Source organism: Sceloporus occidentalis, unplaced genomic scaffold (assembly GCF_023333645.1).
Source record: "Sceloporus occidentalis isolate IW3139 unplaced genomic scaffold, rSceOcc1.0.p SCAF_5, whole genome shotgun sequence".
NCBI lineage: Eukaryota > Metazoa > Chordata > Lepidosauria > Squamata > Phrynosomatidae > Sceloporus > Sceloporus occidentalis.
Genome location: NW_028316985.1, coordinates 79,527,394 through 79,544,990, shown reverse-complemented (window position 1 = coordinate 79,544,990; position 17,597 = coordinate 79,527,394). Strand labels below are relative to the sequence as shown.

Below are 17,597 nucleotides of genomic sequence, written 5' to 3'. Positions count from 1 at the left end.
TGTTCAATACTCTAGTTTCCTCATAACTGCTATACTGTACTGTGTCTTGGATTTAGCTTTCTAAGGTACTGTCTATATTTTATGTATGTATGCATTTATTAAAACATTTGTATCCCACCTTGTATCTAAGGATCTCAGGGTGGCATACAGTAGGATCAGTTTGAACAGTTTAAAATGAATTTAAACAATAAAAGCGTAATAAACCATTTAACTCTTAAAGCAGTTTGAACAGTTTAAAACACTCACATGTGCAAATTTGGACAATATCAGTCACGTCTCCCAAATTATAGTAAACAGCTCTGTTTTTATTTGGTACTAATATGATAACAGTATTGATGCCAATCAGGCCTCTAAGGGGGAAGGCATTCATAATTGGAGTGGCACAGCAGAGAAGGCCCTCTCCCACATTTTCTCACAATGTGTTGTGCTGACTGATGAGGCACAGATGAGGACCCATTCAGCCGACATCAAAACTTGGGAAAGTATATATAGGAAGAAGTGCACCTTCAGGTGTCAAGGTTTAAAGCCATTTAGGTTTTTAATGTAATTATCAGCACTTTGAATTCAGACTGGAAGTATAATGTTAGCCAATGAAATTTCTTTAGTACATTAGTACTCTGCTGTGCCACTCCAGTTATGTTATACCTCCCCCTTAGAGGCCTGATTGGTATCAACACTGCTGTCATTTTAGTGGTTGCTGCATGGTGTTCTGGTCAGCATTCTATCTGTTCCTGTTTGTACTAACTTGCCGCTTCCAAGTTGTTGTCAAGGGCAGCTTTGACTCAGTTCCAGTAATCTAATTGGGAAGTTACCTGTGCATGTACTGATGTAGCTATGTTATTCCTGTCTAGGAAAGGATGTAGCTGGTGCAAGCACCCCAGGGAGTCCACTTGAACCTCCAATGACAGAAATGGACATACAAGATACTTACCTGCTCCCTCATAGGGAGTACAATCCCATCCAGGAAAGATCACTTACTCAGTTGCCAGATCTGAGAACCACCAGTCCACAGAGTCTCTATCTTAATTGAGATTGAGCTTCAGTTTCTTTGGCTCACATGCAGCCCATTATATCATCTAATCACTTCTCTAGCATCTGTCTCAACCAACCTGAACACCAAAGTGAAATAGAGTTGAGTATAGTCAGCATATTTGATGGCATACAAGCCCAAAAACAGAAGCCCAGAAGCTTCATTTAGATGTTGAGCAGCATAGAAGACAAAATAGGACTTGGAGGAACTCCACAGCTTAATGTCAATGGAGCTGAACAAGAGACCCTTAATGCCAGTCTCTGGAACTAGCCCTGTAGATAGGAACAGAATCACTGTAATACAGTGACCCCTATTCCCATATATCAGCGCTGGTCCAGTAGAATACCATGATCAGTGTTATCAAACGTTGGTGACAGAACCAGGAAAATCAATAGAGTAACTCTCTTCCTGTCTATAGCCTGGAATAGGTTATCAATCAAGGCAACTAAGGCTGTTTTGGTGCTGCAGCCCAGCCTGAAACCAGATTGAAATGGGTTCCAAATAATCCATTTCCTCCACAAGTGCCTGAAGCTTCTCAGCTGAAGTTTCTCAACCCACACATTGACACACATTGCCCAGAAAGCAAATACGAGTGATAATACAGTAGTTTTCATATACCTCTGGGACCAAGAAGATCCTCATCAGGAGAGGGTGCGCTACAGCCTCCTTCAAGGTAGTAGGCACTTCTCCTGATACACTGAGGCATTTACCAACACATATCATTTACAAATAGATGTAACTATAGGAAAGAGATGGGGATTAAGACAAATGTTAGTATTTGAAGTGACCTATGTCATTTCTCTTGTTCTCAAGGTGAAGGTTCTTGTGGTCATCTAGGCAGGTTACAGATCGCCCGTTTGGGGTGGGCTGCACCCGCCCCTTTCCCCGGGGTATCGGGGCCTCAGTGTCCAGAGCAGCAGCCGCTGAGGCCCCGATCCGCTGCTTTTCAGGCTGCGGGGAAGCGGCAAAAGGCCCCTTCCCTGCAGCCTGGAAAGGGGTGTCCTTGGGGCTTCAAGCCCCAAGGACACGCCGCGGCGGTGGGGAGGAGGAGAAAGGGGCCGCTTGGCCCCCTTCTCCTTTGGTCCGCTGGGTGCAGCCGTGTGAAGGCTGCACCCAGCGGACCAAACCAGGAAGGAGCTCCGAAACGGAGCTCCTTCCTGCTCCGTGCTAAGGGCGCACTAAGTGCCCTGGCACGGAGCGAGGACGTCACGTCCGCGCCGCCCCGTATAGAGGCGGCGCGGTCGTGATGTCATGGTGGTGGCTGTGTGGAACGGCCACCGCCATTTTGTGCTCACAGAGCGCGCACTAGAGTTAGGGGGGTGCAGAAGCACCACCCCTTTCTAACCCTAGTACGCGCTCCATGCGTACTTTCTGGCCCGTTTGTAACGGGCCCTAATCACTTAAAAAAGGAAGTATAAAATATCTCATATGCACTCTTGTTGAAATTCTGAACACTTAAGTGTTTCATCCTCTATATGTTCTCAATTGCAAAATAAGACCTGTCAATTTTATCTTTATTATGATGCCATATTATTTATATTGACTCCAGACCTTTTTTAAACTCTGTGACATGCTCTACTTGATATATTATTTATATTCGTATGTATCTACCTCAGCATCTGCACCTGAAAAGTGCTTATTTTTATTTTTATTTTCTGCCATTCATGCATTCATTCTGCAAAAGCAAGAGAGTGTGAAAAGATACCTTCAATCAAGTCTACTCATTGCTATTCCAACTGTGTGACTGTGCTTCCTTAGCAGGACTGTTGAATCCTTGGCATTCATTCCCTCATGCGGATGCGATAACAGAATAAAGAAACTTTACAGCTGGTTGCAGTCAAGTAGCAAGACCATTATAAAAGCACACAAGAAAATCACTGATGAATGCCAGTACTGTTGCAACAGGTTTAATAATTGGCGATATCTAATTTTTTTCTCTGGAGGAATGATCAGTTATAGCAGATATGTCTTTGTGGTGCTTAAAGTGCCTTATATATTGCAGGATGTACATTTCTAAGGAATTTGCAAATAATTCAACATTTAAAAAAAATCAGGCAACTATACACATGGACACACACTTGTCATTTCTTCTCTGAACACCAGAGGTAATGTTGAGTTATCAGCCTTTGGTGCTGCTTCAAAAAGAATGGTAGATACATGAATTCTTGAGTCATCATCATACTTTTGACAATCTGAAGCCAGGGCATTGCTCTCTTTCTCAACGAAGAAGATTTTGGATCCCATTCAAGGAAGACAGGGCCTTTTATTTTTCCAGCTTAAAAGGAAAACTTGGGGGGGGGGGGGTTGATTATTTTTTCTGAGTGGGCTTAAGAAGGACAACGAAAAACAATTCCCAACAAATAAATTTATTTGAATGTAAGTAAAAATGCAAGGATGAGGAATGGCCATTATTGATTTAACCAGTATGTACATGGTAGAATATTGAAAGAACTATTAATTATGCACCCTTTCTATTTCACAGTGACCCTGAAATGAGCACAGTGTTTCAAATACTGGTTAAAGTGGCATTTTGAATTATCTTTTAGAGCTTTACTCGAGAGTCTGCTAGAGATGCTTTTCTAGCATCTAATCAGTGTGGATTAGAAAGACACAGAAGTATACGTAGAAGTCCTCGCAGAATTTTCTACATTCTCTCTTTGAGGATCACCACACTTGGGGCATGTTTGTTGTTGTGAACTGTCCTCAAGTTGTCCTTGATTTATGGTGACCCTATGGATGAGACATCTCCAAGACCTGCTATACTCCATTGCTCTGCTTAGGTCCTGCAGATTTAGGCCCATGACCTCTTTCTACTACCTCCTATCTTCCCTAGTATTATTGTCTTTTCTAATGAGTCATGCTTTCTAATAATGTGGCCAAAATACAACAGTCCTAATTTCATCATCTTAGCTTCTAAGGAGAGTTCAAGCTTGATCTGTTCTAGGATCCATTTGTTTGTCTTTTTGTCCGTTCATGGTATCTTCAGCACTCTTCTCCAGCACCACATCTCAATTGAGTTATTTTTTCCCCCTATCTGCTTTCCTAGCTCTTGCATCCATACTTGATGGGGAATATAATGGCTTGTACAATTCTGACTTTATACTTTAGGATCTTGTTAAGTTCTTTTATGATTGCCCTTCCCATTCTCGGGAATATCTTGGGTTTTATCTGATGCGCCATTGACGAGGCAGGAGTCAACATACCTTTTTTAAAAAGACTCCTAACCATCTTCTCTGACAGTTTTTTAACTGCCTGCCTGCCATCTGGGCGAAGGCAACCTCTTCGCTGAAGTTTTATTTGATTTAAAACAGATAAAATAGATAGAACTAAACAGATAGAAAATGTTGAAGAGATAGGAAAAGAGTCAGGTAAACAGCTGATTTCAGCAGCAACAGAAACAATGAATTTATAAACTAAAAAAGGAAAAAAGCCCTCTCAGATAACCGATCTAAAACGGGTCTCTGGAGATGATATTTCATCTCACCAGATAAGCGAAAATAAACATCTCTCTGGTAATGAGGCTTTAAAACAAATATTTGTGTCCTCCAGTGAAAGCGAAAGGGAGGAAATTGGCCATGGCTGCTGTGGAGGGGATGACTTCAAGCAATCACATGGTTCTCTCCCCAAAATAAACACTGGAAATAAAGTAAAGGAGTTTACCAAGAAAGTAATGAAAATACAGGAAGGGACTTTAAAAAAGTCTCTCCTGTGAAATCTCCAATAAGGGATTTTAGCCATTCTAAGGCACAGACAGTTCAAACTGGCATGTTGCCTTGCTCTCCACAGTTGCAGACAGCAAAGGAGATGGAGATTGTTTGGGAGAGAAGGAGGAGTCCCAGGCGACAGCAATCACAGATCCTCCACTAAAGACAAAAAACAGGTTATGCCCACTTGGCAAGGAAAACAGAGAAGAAACAATACAAATGTTATGGAACATATAATTCCTTTCGAGGAAACAAATGTTGGGGCTGACAAAATGACTTTATACAATATAGACAACAATGCCTCAGATTTCGACAGCTATACGAAAGACAAAATTACCAAAATAAAACAACCAATGAGGATCAAATACTTCTACAAAGCGAGGAAGACAACAATACGGACATGAAAAGTATGGTGGTGAGAGGAAGGTTATTACATTATGGACATATTTGGCCATAAATAACAAAAACATTTCAAAAAATGCAAAAGTATTGGTTGGTGAAAACTGATATGTGTATAACATGACCTTGAATTTGTATCTGAAATTGTTTTTAACAATTATTAATAATTGTATTTTGCAATTATTATTTTATCAAGTTATTTTGTATACTGGTCAACGACCGAATAAATCTTACTGCTGCCCAAGTACAGATACATTCCTTCACCAACGCCAAAAAACAAAGAAAAATCACAAATAATTCAAATGGAAAAAAATCATCTGTTGAGTATTCAGGCAATATAAAAAGTACCACATCATTAGAGATTTCTAGGCATATATTCAGTGTTTTTCATGGTACCCAAAGCCAAAGAAGGATACAGGCCAGTCTTGAACTTGAAATATCTAAACAAGTTCATCAAATACTAAAAGTTCAAAATCGAAACTCTACAAACACTAAAAGAGAATTTAAGAAAACAAAATCTGATGGTTTCTGTTGATCTCAAAGAAGTGTATTTGCATGTGCCAATGGGCAAAATCGCCAAAAAATATCTAAGATTTTCATAGCAAAACAACATTATCAGTTTAGGGCACTACCTTTCGGACTAGCTTCAGCTCCTCGAATATTCACATTCACATTCACAATATTAAAGTCTTGATATCAATAATTGCATACCTGAGGACAAAAGAAGTGAAAATATTTCTATATTTGGACAATATACTAATCATGGCAGAAACAGCAGAAAAGATGCAAAAGGACACTATACTTACCTTATAGATACTGGAAAAATATGGATTCCTGTTAAATTACAAGAAAAGCAGCTTAACACCAGCAAAAGAAATAATGCACTTAGGTGCAAAGATAAACGGAGGAATAGAGCACACAAGTTTGTCACAAGAAACACAAAACAAAATCAAATAGGCAATGTCACTGTTAATAAAATAAAAAAGGCAGATTTGATGTAGCTGGCAAAAGCCATGGGGATTACAAGTATTGGCAATACATCTGGTGCCATGGGGTGGTTTCATACAAGATTGCTTCAAAGATTTTTACGTTCTTATTAAAAACAAATAGGTATGAAGATTGATTGATTATTGACAATTCCACAATACATAAAAGAAAACGTAAAATGGAGGACAATCCAAAACAATGTAAGCATGGGGGGAGAATCAGATAAAAGTAACAACAGATGCCAGTTGCTGAGATTGGGGAGCACATTGTGCTCTTTGCCACACTCGGGGAATTTGGTCAAAGGTGGACAGACATCAACATATAATCTATTTGGAGATGAAGGCAGTAAGGCTAGCACTACTGAAATTCAAGATAGAAGTAATAAACAAGAATGTTTTGATAGTAACAGACAACACGACAGTACAGTCGTATATAAACAAGCAGGAAGCTGATAGCAGAATCAAACAAAATATTGATTTGGGCAGAGAAGAATTTAAAATCAATATAAGTCATGTATTTGAAAGGAACACTAAACACAAAAGCAGATTATCTGAGTCAACATCAAGTTCATCCTGGGAAAGGATGCTACATTCAGAGGAATTCAACAGGTTAATGGAAGTGTTTGGTCCATTCAAAATAGATTTATTTGCCTCCAGGAAAAATCAAATCGTTCAGAAGTATTTTTCGATAGAGAAAGATCACAATGCGGAAGGGATAGATGCGTTGAACAGTCATTCGCCAACAGGTTAATGTATGCTTTCCCTCCAGTGAAGATAATACAAAAAGTGCTCAACAAAATACAAATCGAGAAAGCTCATGTACTTCTCATAGCACCAAATTGGCCAAAAAGGCCATAGTATCTATTACTAAAAAGATTGTAATAAATTGACCAATGAAACTAACAGGGAGACCAGATTTATTGACACAAGGCACTCAAACCCAGCATGGTTAAATCAGACTGCATGGGAATCGAGATGATGAAGTTACAGAGATGTGGGTATACAACTCAAGTAATTGATACCATTTTGGCTTCGAGAAGGATAACAACTCAGAGGATATATAACCGTACATGGAAGGTATTTATTAATTGGTGTAATAGTGAAAAAGTGGATTTCGAAAATATAAAAATGAAACATGTTTTGTTTCCTTCAAGAAGGTATAAATAAGGGTTTAAGACTGAACACACTGAAAAGACAAATTGCAGCATTACCAATGGTCTTGAAATTTGGAAATGGTACTTTAACATCAAATGAGCATATTCAAAGATTCATAAGGGGTACAGCTATAACAACATTCCTAACTATAGTTTTCTGTCTTGGGATTTGAATATAATATTAAACAGATTAATGAAAGCTCCTTTTGAACAATGCAGACTTCTTCTTTAAAACATTTGTCTTTTAAAATATGTTTCTTGGTGGCAATAAAATCTGACAGAAGAGTATCAGAATTGGCAGCCCTGTCAGTACATCCTTATTATTGCAGGTTGGAAGAGGACAGGCTAGTACTATAATTGGATGCTTCCTTTTTCCTAAGTGTATCAGAAAGCACAATTATAATGAGAATATTTGCTTACCTACTTTTTGTCCGAATTCTACACATCAAAAGAAAAAGCAGTGCCACACGTTAGATCTCAAAAGGACCATAGCGATCTATAAGAAAAGAGCTGATTCAATCAGAAAAACTGAATCATTATTTATATAATTTAATCCATGTACGTTGGGTCATAAAGCATTTAAGACAACACTGAGAAAGTGGATAAAAGCATGTATCTTAATGTGCTATGGTTTTGAGAGAAAACCAAGGCCACAATGTATGGCCACTCCGAAAGCATATTCAGTATCTACTTCACTACATGATATCTGTGAAGCAGCAGGGTGGAAAGAACCAAGTACATTCATTAAGCATTATAAAACAGATAAGTTCAAATCGGCTCAAGCAGCATTTGGACGCAGAATACTGCAGACAGTAGTTCATATGTAATTAAATGGAAACCCACCCAAAATAGAAGGGCTTGGGAAAATCCCAAAATATCAGTGGATTACAGTGGTACCCCGGGATACGAATTGATCGCGTTACGAAATTTCCGGGGTACGAAAAAGTTAGATTGGAAAAAACTGTTCCGGGTAACGAAAGATTTTTCGGGTTACGAAATTCATTTCGGCGCGAAATTTAAATGCGAAGCGCGGCTAGCGGCTTTCCAGCGCTAACGGAAAGCCTTTTCGGATTGTGAAATGTATCGGGTTACGAACGGCGCCGCGGAACGAATTAATTTCGTAACCCGAGGTAGCACTGTACTTATACTGCCATCGCAAGAATGAGAAATTGTACTTACTGTGAAGAGTCATTCTGGGATGGCAAGAGAAGTAATCCACACCCTCCCTAACTTGGAATTCTAATTTGTTGCAAGAAGGGGATGGAAATAGCATTTACAATAGGGAAATCATATATCAAAGTGATATACAAGATACATTAGTTAAATAAGAAATCTATAGATAGCAGGATAAGGTGGCTGGTTAAAGAAACTGTCAGAGAAGACAGGAGTCTTTAAAAAATGGAATGTTGACTTCTTCCTTGCGCATGGCGTGTGCACTAAAACCCAAGATATCAGTGGATTACTTATCCTGCCATCCCAGAAGGACTCTTCACAACTTCTCATTTCTAGTCTTCTTATTTCTTGACTACAGTCTCTGTTGTGATCAATGTTTGTTCCAAGGTACAGGAAATCTCTATTATTTCAATTTCCTTGTTGTCTAGATTGAAGTTATGTAGATCCTCCATGGTCATTATTCTTGTTTTCTTTATGTTCAGCAGCAAGCCTACCTTTGCACTTTCTTCTTTGTCCTTCCTTAGTAATCGTTCCAAATCTATGATGTTTTTAGCTAGTAGTGTGGTGTCATCCACATATATTAGATTGTGGATATTCATATCTCCTATCTTCACTCCTCCTTCTGAGTCTTAGCCTGTTCTTCATATGTTATTTTCTGTGTACAGGCTGAACAAATAGGGAAATAAAATGCAGCCTTGTCTGACCCCTTTGCCAATTGGGAACCATTCTGTTTCTTTTTACTGTGTTCTCACAGCTGTCAAACAGCTCTTACTGTCATGAAGTTCTTCCTAAGGTGAGGTGGAATCTTTTTCTGTAGCTTAGATCCATGGCTCCAGGTCCTTTTCTCTAGAGCTGCAGAAAACAAACTTGTTCCACCTTCAGTATGATATCCTTTCAAATATTTAAATCAGGCTATCATAGCACCTCTTAACTTTCTGTTCTCCAGGCTAAACGTGTCCTGCTCTCTAAGTGATTCCTTATAGGGCATGGTTTACAGACCTTTCACTATTCCGATCACCCTCCTCTCATGACAAGTGCTCTAGCCCATCTCTAGATGAAATCTTTTCCACTGTGTAGACAGGTGCTTGTGTATGGTCCCTAAGCTCTTAAGGTATTGGTGAGGGAAGGATTTTATGCTGCTCACCTGTGGACCCTCTGTTGTGTTTGAACCAAATGCTTGATACCGTGCTTTTCAGGCACACAGATCTGCTGCTGTCATGTCTAGCCAAGTCTCAAGTTAACCTTCTAATTGTTTCAATTCAAGAATACCTAGACAAGTCTTATAAAAATGTTTCTCCAGAAAGTATTTAGTGTTCCTGGCTTCAGAGGGTAGGAATTTTCGATGCTCAGAAATTATTTAGAGCTGGTATTGTCTTAAATTTTTAATAACCACAATGGTGTGGTACTTTAAAAACAGTTGAAAGAATGTTGTTAATATTTGATGGCTTTAAGATTCATTTTGCAGGACTAGAAATGTTATTAGTTTAAAAGTTAATAGAAATAATCTGAAAGTTTGTATCCCTTCTAAACCTGGGAATTGACTTTTTAAACTGTTTGGTTTAAATATCTGTTAGTATGAGAGGAAAACAAGTTTGTGGGCTATTAAAAATGGATACAATATTAAAGCATATTACATAGATAAGAGCACTTTGTTTTCAACTGATGGGTGCACTGTAGCCACAACATATTTTCTGCTGGACTACTTTATTTTCAGTGTATAGTCAGCCTCTGACTAATTCATGAGGCTTTTGTGGGCAAAGTCTGAAATAATGGCTCGATTTCATCCACAGACGTGATAAACTTCTTGCAAGGCAATGTGATATTTGTGTGATGTTAACCGTCTAAATGATTTTTATTGATGATGACAGATGGCCCTGTGGTGATGCGCTCAGAGTCACGCCTAATATGTTGAGAATAAGTCTTCTGGAAGGCTGTACATCTGTTTTAAGATCTTTTGCTAAAATATTTAAATCAAGGTCATTGTTTATATTTGATTTTTAAGCAGCTTTTAGCTATTTGCCCACTGTTTTATACATTTAAAGATGAATCTGGTTGTAACTTCAAGGGCTGCAAATGGAAAGTTATAATAGGTAGCAGGTGTTAGAAAAGGCAATTATGCATTAGGTGCTTTGCTCAATTTCCAAAACTGTCCAAGACTATCCATTTGAAATACTTTGCAACCTAGTTTTATCTCTGAACCATGATGAGTTCTTAAATCTAAAGGGAATATGCATTTTTCCTTTAATGAATTGAATACTTAAGCCTGTTTGATTTAATTTAAAAGTGCCTAGGAAAACAGTATTGGAAAGCAATGTGAGAAAGGAAATATCAAAAATAAATTCAGATCTTTGGCTTCATTCACAGTTTTCTTTTTCTTTTCAGCAAGATCCTTTTGAGATAGCTTTTTTCTGAATGGCATTAGGGTTTTTATTTATTTTATTTATTGTATTTTTGGTAAAGGTTTTCTAAAGATGCTTGTGAACTCTGTGCTCCATTTCTTCTCTTTTTCCAGACAGTATTGAATTATGAAGGTTGCCCAACAAGCACAGTCAAGGCAGATTTATTCCCCCTAATAAAAATGAAGCCAGATAGTTTACTTAATGAGTACTGCATTAGCTTACTTGATTCAGCATGCCTTATATATAATTGGACAAGTTAGCTACTGTGGGGCAGCATTATTTGCTGGTGACAATTTATTTTTTTCCAAATGAAGGTAAGATTATATGGCATCTGAGTGTGGAGCTGGATTTGTTAACTGAATTTTTAAAAAAACAGAAAGAAAAGGATTGCTTCCTGGATTAATTTCAGGATACCTAGAAAAATGACTGCATATAATCTTTAATATATTACAGTATTCTCATTAATTTCTAATCACAGGTATAACTGCTCTCTATTCACAGTCTGAACCAGAGGGTTTTTCTCACTTCCACTTGTATGTCTGTGCTGCCTTCCTTGTCAAATGGAAGAAGGAGATTTTAGAGGAAAAAGACTTCCAGGTAATTAAAACATTATTTCTGTTTTCTGCAAAAAAAATGTTATTTTTGAAAATTAACCGTGTAATTGTTTCATGTGTACTCAGCTCATCCTCTTGACATTTCTGTTTCTTCCTTTGGAGCATTTGAGAAGGTTAGGGAAGAAAATATAGCTATATGTTTCCGTTCTATTTGTCAATCATGATTTCATTTGACAATTGAGTCCCAACTAAATAGAATCATAGAATCAGTAGTTTCTTGGCAAGTCAAAATCTACATAAATTCCATTAATTCAGTGAGTCTACTCTAACAGATGCATGTAGATTTTAGGTTTTTAATGGTGCTGGTTCATGGAAGTCTAAAATTTGGGGAGGCCTGCCTAAAAAACAAAACTGTTCATCAAAAAGTCAGCTCTAGTGGCACAGTGGTTAAATGCCACTACTGCAGCCATTCGCAGCCACAAGGTTGTGAGTTCAATACCAGCCAGGGGCTCAGGGCTGATTCAGTCTTGCATCCTTCCGAGGTTGCTAAAATGAGTACCCAGCTTGTTGGGGACAACCAGCTTACACGTTATAAAGTGCTTAGGGAGTGCTTAAGTGCACTGATAAGTGGTATAGAAATGTACTTACTATTGCTATTGCTGTTGTTTTCCTCTATGAACTTATTGTTTGGTGATAGGCATAGCTTACACAAGTTGACATTCTGGATCCCAACAAGTGCTTCTTTGATTTTAATACAGGAAAATCTAGGATGTGTTAGTGTGGCTTCTAGACCAAATGTCTATCTTCTAGGTTTCAGTTATTATACTGAGCTAAATACTATTAAATACTAGCCATTTATTCTCATTATATTTTAAGGTGGAATATGTTAAATTTTATGCACAATTGTTTTATAATTTGCCATTGCCAAGCATTTGCATCTATTTTTCTCAGTTCTTTGAAAGTCTCAAAGCTAAAGAAATGAACAATAAATCACCGTCAAAGTCATGGGATGAATAAGAAGGTAGTCATTTTTTTTTTAGCTCTGTGATCAACTAAGCATAGACAGCACAAATTAGATGAATTTTACATCTTGCACACAAATCATGAGGCAGGTTTTACTGTACTCGGAAATGTTCTACATTTATCTACATTATATCTACCTTTTAAAAAGCCTAATTCAAATTGACACAGCTGTTGTGTAGTAAAGAGAAGGATATTCTGACTTAAACATCCACTTATTTGAATGACTGATTATGACAAAATGTATACCAGTCCAATGTGTATCTGCATTTAAGATGAGGTAATGGGCAGCATCCTGTTCTGAGTGCCATGATCTGGATATATACTAAAGTTTACAAGTAGGGGAGTCTATTAAAAAAAATAAAGAACCTCACTTATCAACTACTGTATGTACTCATGTATAGGCCTAGAAATTTCAGTCAAAAAATGACCCCAAAAACCTGGGTGAAATTATCCACAGGTCAATGTAAGTACTGTATTTTAACTCTTATTTTTAAAAAATACAATTGCAGTTCAAAATCTCCTTGCTGGTTCCAAATTTCATAAATGATGTGTACATTAAATAAGATGGTTAGCTCAGGCCCCTGTACTGCACTAGCACTCACCTCAACTGCATTTCAGAATACACCTTTAGTAGCTTAGAAGAGAAATAATATAGGGTATGAATTCCAGCAGTCATCAGGTATTACTTTTATTGTAATCCGTTTCTAGAAATCACAAGCTCCGCAGGCTTTTCTGTGATATGGAAAGTGATCATGTGATGGTGCTACATCATGGACATATGTGTGACATTGATTATTTTGAGTCCAATAGTCTGACTTCAGACACAGCTTTCTTCTTACTTTCTTTAGTGTTTCCGTCAGCGATTTCTTCAGTGGGTACTAACCATACATTTTCTCCTGGACCTCTCAGCTGATGTTGTTACTATTTATCACAGTATCCCTGCAGGTCTGAGTAGATTGGAAGTTAGAAACACTATGTACTTGTAGCATAGGTTTCACTCTTACCCATCCGGTCTTTAGCCATATTCCTGGATAGGTGCTTTATGCATGGTGCAATATTGTCCCTTTTGCTTTAGGGATGAGTTGTCCAGAAATCTTGAGTGATTGTCATTTTGCCGATGACATTCATTTAAGTTTTCCTATTCCAGCAGAGCCATGTGAGACATTTTATAAATTGATTGTAAATGAGGGAGGATAAAAATGAAGTTCAGTATACCCCAAACAGATGATAGTGCTGATGGAGGTCCAGCTGATTTTTGAACTCTATTCTAGGTAGGATTGAAACATCATGAATTCAGGTTGATGCTATTTCTGGATCTAGAATGTTCCTGGAGCTCCTGATGGTTACTACAAGGAGGAATGATTTTCTAGAATTGTACTCTGCCAAAAATGATAACCTGACTAGTGAATTCTGATTCATTCAGATGGCTTTTTATATCTTGTTCTGGCTTTCTGTATACCTGTGAATTTACATTCTGTGATACTGTTTATTTTACTTTACCATCATGATGCTCTCAAGAGCCTTTGTTCAGTAAGACATGCCTCTTTTAAGGAAGGAAGAAAAAACTTTTTTAAAAGCTAAGTTAGACTTTGCTAATTCATTATACTAACATTGTATCAATGCTTTCAGAGGCTAAAACTTGCTTTCTAGACCAATTAAATGGGCTCACTTATGAGATTATCTTATGTGTCACCATTTATAGTGTACAAGTCCCACGTGAAGCTACTCAAGCATATTTCTGAATAGTTATTTTCTAAGTTGGTATTTATAAAACTCACATCAAGGCCTGCCAAGAACTGATTGGATGTATTTTATCGATTTGTCTAAATGCTTCCATTATTATTCACTTCAGGCAGGTAGCTAATTAGATAATCACTGTAACATAGCAACCTAAGAAGCATATCACCAACATATTACTTCACTTTGTCTCTAAAGAGTTGCAATTATAGCAGTTTCTGAGTCAAAAGGTGGTCTGAAAGAAAATAAAGGGTTGAAAGGGACAAAAGTTGTGTAGTCTAATCTGCACCCAAGGGCTTTGGCGATCATTCTTCTAGCACTAGCTCATGCAAGATTTCACTTTTAAGGCTTGTTCTATTTTACAGAGTCTCTGATCCTAACATTTTAATCACAAAAGCATAGGTTTACTGTGTAATGCTGCCTTTCTGCAATGATCCGTAGTTTAATAAAATGCAGATTGCAACAGACTCTCTTTCAAACATGAATATTTTTAATATGATTAGGTCAGCGCTATTAACCTTGCAATGTCATTGGTCGGCTTTTGGTATTTGCCCCAGGAATGCTTTCTAAATTCTTAAAATGGGAAAATGCATAATGAAAGTTGTGCAAACTAAAGAGTTTTGTCTACATTAATGTTTTTTTTTAATTGAGGCAACTTCTTTGATATGGGTTAATGTCCTTTATGTGATTATATTTGCTGAAGGTTTTTCTTGTGCTATTTGAATGAAGTGACACGGAATTAAAAAAAATACACAAGCAATAGGAAAAGGAAGGGATTACCAAATGAAAGTTTTGAGAATGGTACAAGGAGAAAAGGTGATGGATATAAAATACATTTTGTTTTGGTTTTATATCATATTTTGGCATGAATAGCTGCAGCTGAATTTTTCTGATTCTCTTTCACCAGTTACTTTCATTTGGATGCATTTACAAGAGACTGCAGCATTCAGGTCATTTAGGGCTCAGCTGTTACATTTTGCTCAAGTGAACACTGGTGTAATTCTATTCTCAGGGAAAAAGATCCCTTGCATTTGTATTTTCTGTCCCTTTATAGAGAGAATATTTAAAATTCTGTAATGATTAGTTGTGCTGTCTCATGAAATCTCAAAAAATTCCACAGTAGGAAATCTCTTCACCAGTTAGGATGTGAATACTGGTAAGTGGCCATGTTACAAAATTTGATGGTTTGACCTATCCAGGAGTGTTATCACTGTCCCTTTCTGGGAGAAAGACAGCATAAAAATTAAATAAATACACTCGCCCCTCCGCATTTGCAGCTTTGATTATTCACAGATTTTATTAATATATTCTCTCTAGGAATAGCTAGGTCTTCCAGCACAACTCTGTGGTCAACTTTAACCTATAGTCGCACTGAAGGACCTAGAGATTCCTAGAGAGAAAACTCCACTAGGCATTTGTATTTCCTCCAGTACAACTCTGTGGTCAGTGTCTGGCAGATGTTGACACAGAGTTGCACAAGAGAACCTAGACATTCCTAGAGAGGTGTTCTCTCAGGTAAAAACATAGTGTTTTTGTTATTTGCGTCTTTTCCACATTCACGGGGGTCCTGTGCCCCTAACCCCAGTGAATGTGGAGGGACGAATGTAAATAAATAAATAATCCTGACTCTTGATCTCATCTTTGCTTTCAAGTATAGCACACTATCTAATTTGGTCAGATTGTGTTACTGAGCAATAGTTAGGGTCCAATGCAGATATTTTTAAAATATTCCTATTTTTGCTGACTATGTCAGAGAGGCTTTGTAAATCAGCACTTTCAGCTACCTTTCTGGAGGGACAGTGATATCTGCCTCTTGCCTTTCCCTATTGTGTGATGTCTCCATGCTCCTTAACTCCTATCTAGCTAAAATGTATCCAGACAGTAAAGATTTTTGTCAGCTGTTTTGGGAAGAAGCTACTCATCTTCCCATCAGCCTAAATTTCCATGAGAGAGGCAATTCCACAGTTTGAGAATCAATATCTGCAACTGCAGTCTCCCACTCAAAGAATGAAAGATGAGGATGATATGCCAAGATTCTGTTTGTCCACATATTTGAATTCCTAGAAATTTCTGTACTCAAAAACCTGAGCTGAGAGATTAAGGAAACTCAGCCAGAATGGTTGAGAGGATCCTGAATGTGGTTTGCCACACTGTGAAGGATTTGGTTTTTATTGCATGTACCTGGATGAATTTGGACTTTCAAAGAGATGAGTTTAATAACTTGGCAGTGGGTGCAAATTGCTTCAAACACTGAATTGCTTCAATATAACCTGGTGACAAGGATAAAACTAGAAGGATAAAACTGATGGGAAAGACTGAGATGGAATGCAGTATAGGAAGCAGTCAATAAGTATAAGGTTTAGAAAACACAGCCCTACATAAACAAACAAAAAATAGACATAGTGGTAAGTAAATCTGTTGTGTTTTCTGTTATGTGAAACATAACTTTTAAAGTTAAAACTCTCTCTCTCACTCTCTCATGTTCCCCCCAATATTTATTTAAAAACATGACCTCTTTTTCTGGCTAGTCCCTTTAAGCCCATTTCTGTTTTCTTGCCAGACATACGAAAGTTCATCTGTAGTGATATTTAATAATTTTGTTAGGAGCACCATTCCCTTCCTTAATTTAACGACAAAGGCCAATTTTCTGTATATGCCCTTTCATAATTGTAACATCAAACCTTTCTAGAGAGGGCATTTATAAGGAACCATTTTTATCATAGCATTTTACATCAGTAGTGTTACCCTATTTTGTTTGCAGCAATAAGATTTGTTGCCCAAATTAAAACTGGGTGATATCCTGCATTAGCAATCTGCTAACCAAACAGGCAGTGTTGGCAGAATAGGTTTCGTCTCTCTGCGGTAGCCTTTCTACAATCCCTGAAATCTTTTCCAAATGGTTAGAAGACTCTCTGAAGCATATTTATAGGAAGACAGAGGGAGAGAGGAAGGGAGGTCCTGCTGTGAGAGCAAGAGTCTCTCTGTATAATGTTGGATATAACCCTTAACAGCATTGAGTGCTCCAGAGCAAATGTTATTGGCAGAAATGCTTCTCCATACCAAGAACAAAAATAACTCCCTCCCACCCTCTTAAGTTGATCTTGTCTATAATAATAAAAATGTCTATAGTTATTTTTAACTATAATGCGTGTAATCTGATTAAATTAGAGAGACTATATTAACCTAAAAAACACCACCTGCGTAAGATAGGCATTTCATTTTTATCTATTCTGTTTATCCTGGTTGAAAAATTAAGTTTTGAAGAGTGGAAAGTATTGGCCACTGAAGTGATCTCATTTTTCAGCCTCTCTCTCTACACCAGTTGAGTCCAAATTCATCCTATTAACCTGCCAATAATTAGTTTGCCCCAGTTTCTTTGGACCCATTCCCCATCTGTAGGTGGTTTGACACATTTCTTTAAAATACCCTTTTTGAACA

The 17,597-nt window shown here is 37.7% G+C and overlaps 1 protein-coding gene across 2 annotated transcripts in view; it reads left to right on the top strand.

Annotated features, from left to right (window-relative positions):
- Positions 1-17,597, top strand: part of TBC1D22A (TBC1 domain family member 22A) — a 155,629-nt gene that overhangs the window by 117,773 nt on the left and 20,259 nt on the right. For both annotated transcript variants that reach the window (XM_089524458.1, XM_089524457.1), the window contains exon 12: positions 11,347-11,442. In XM_089524458.1, the coding sequence (XP_089380584.1) occupies positions 11,347-11,442 (96 nt within the window). The remainder of the gene's footprint in view (positions 1-11,346; positions 11,443-17,597) is intronic.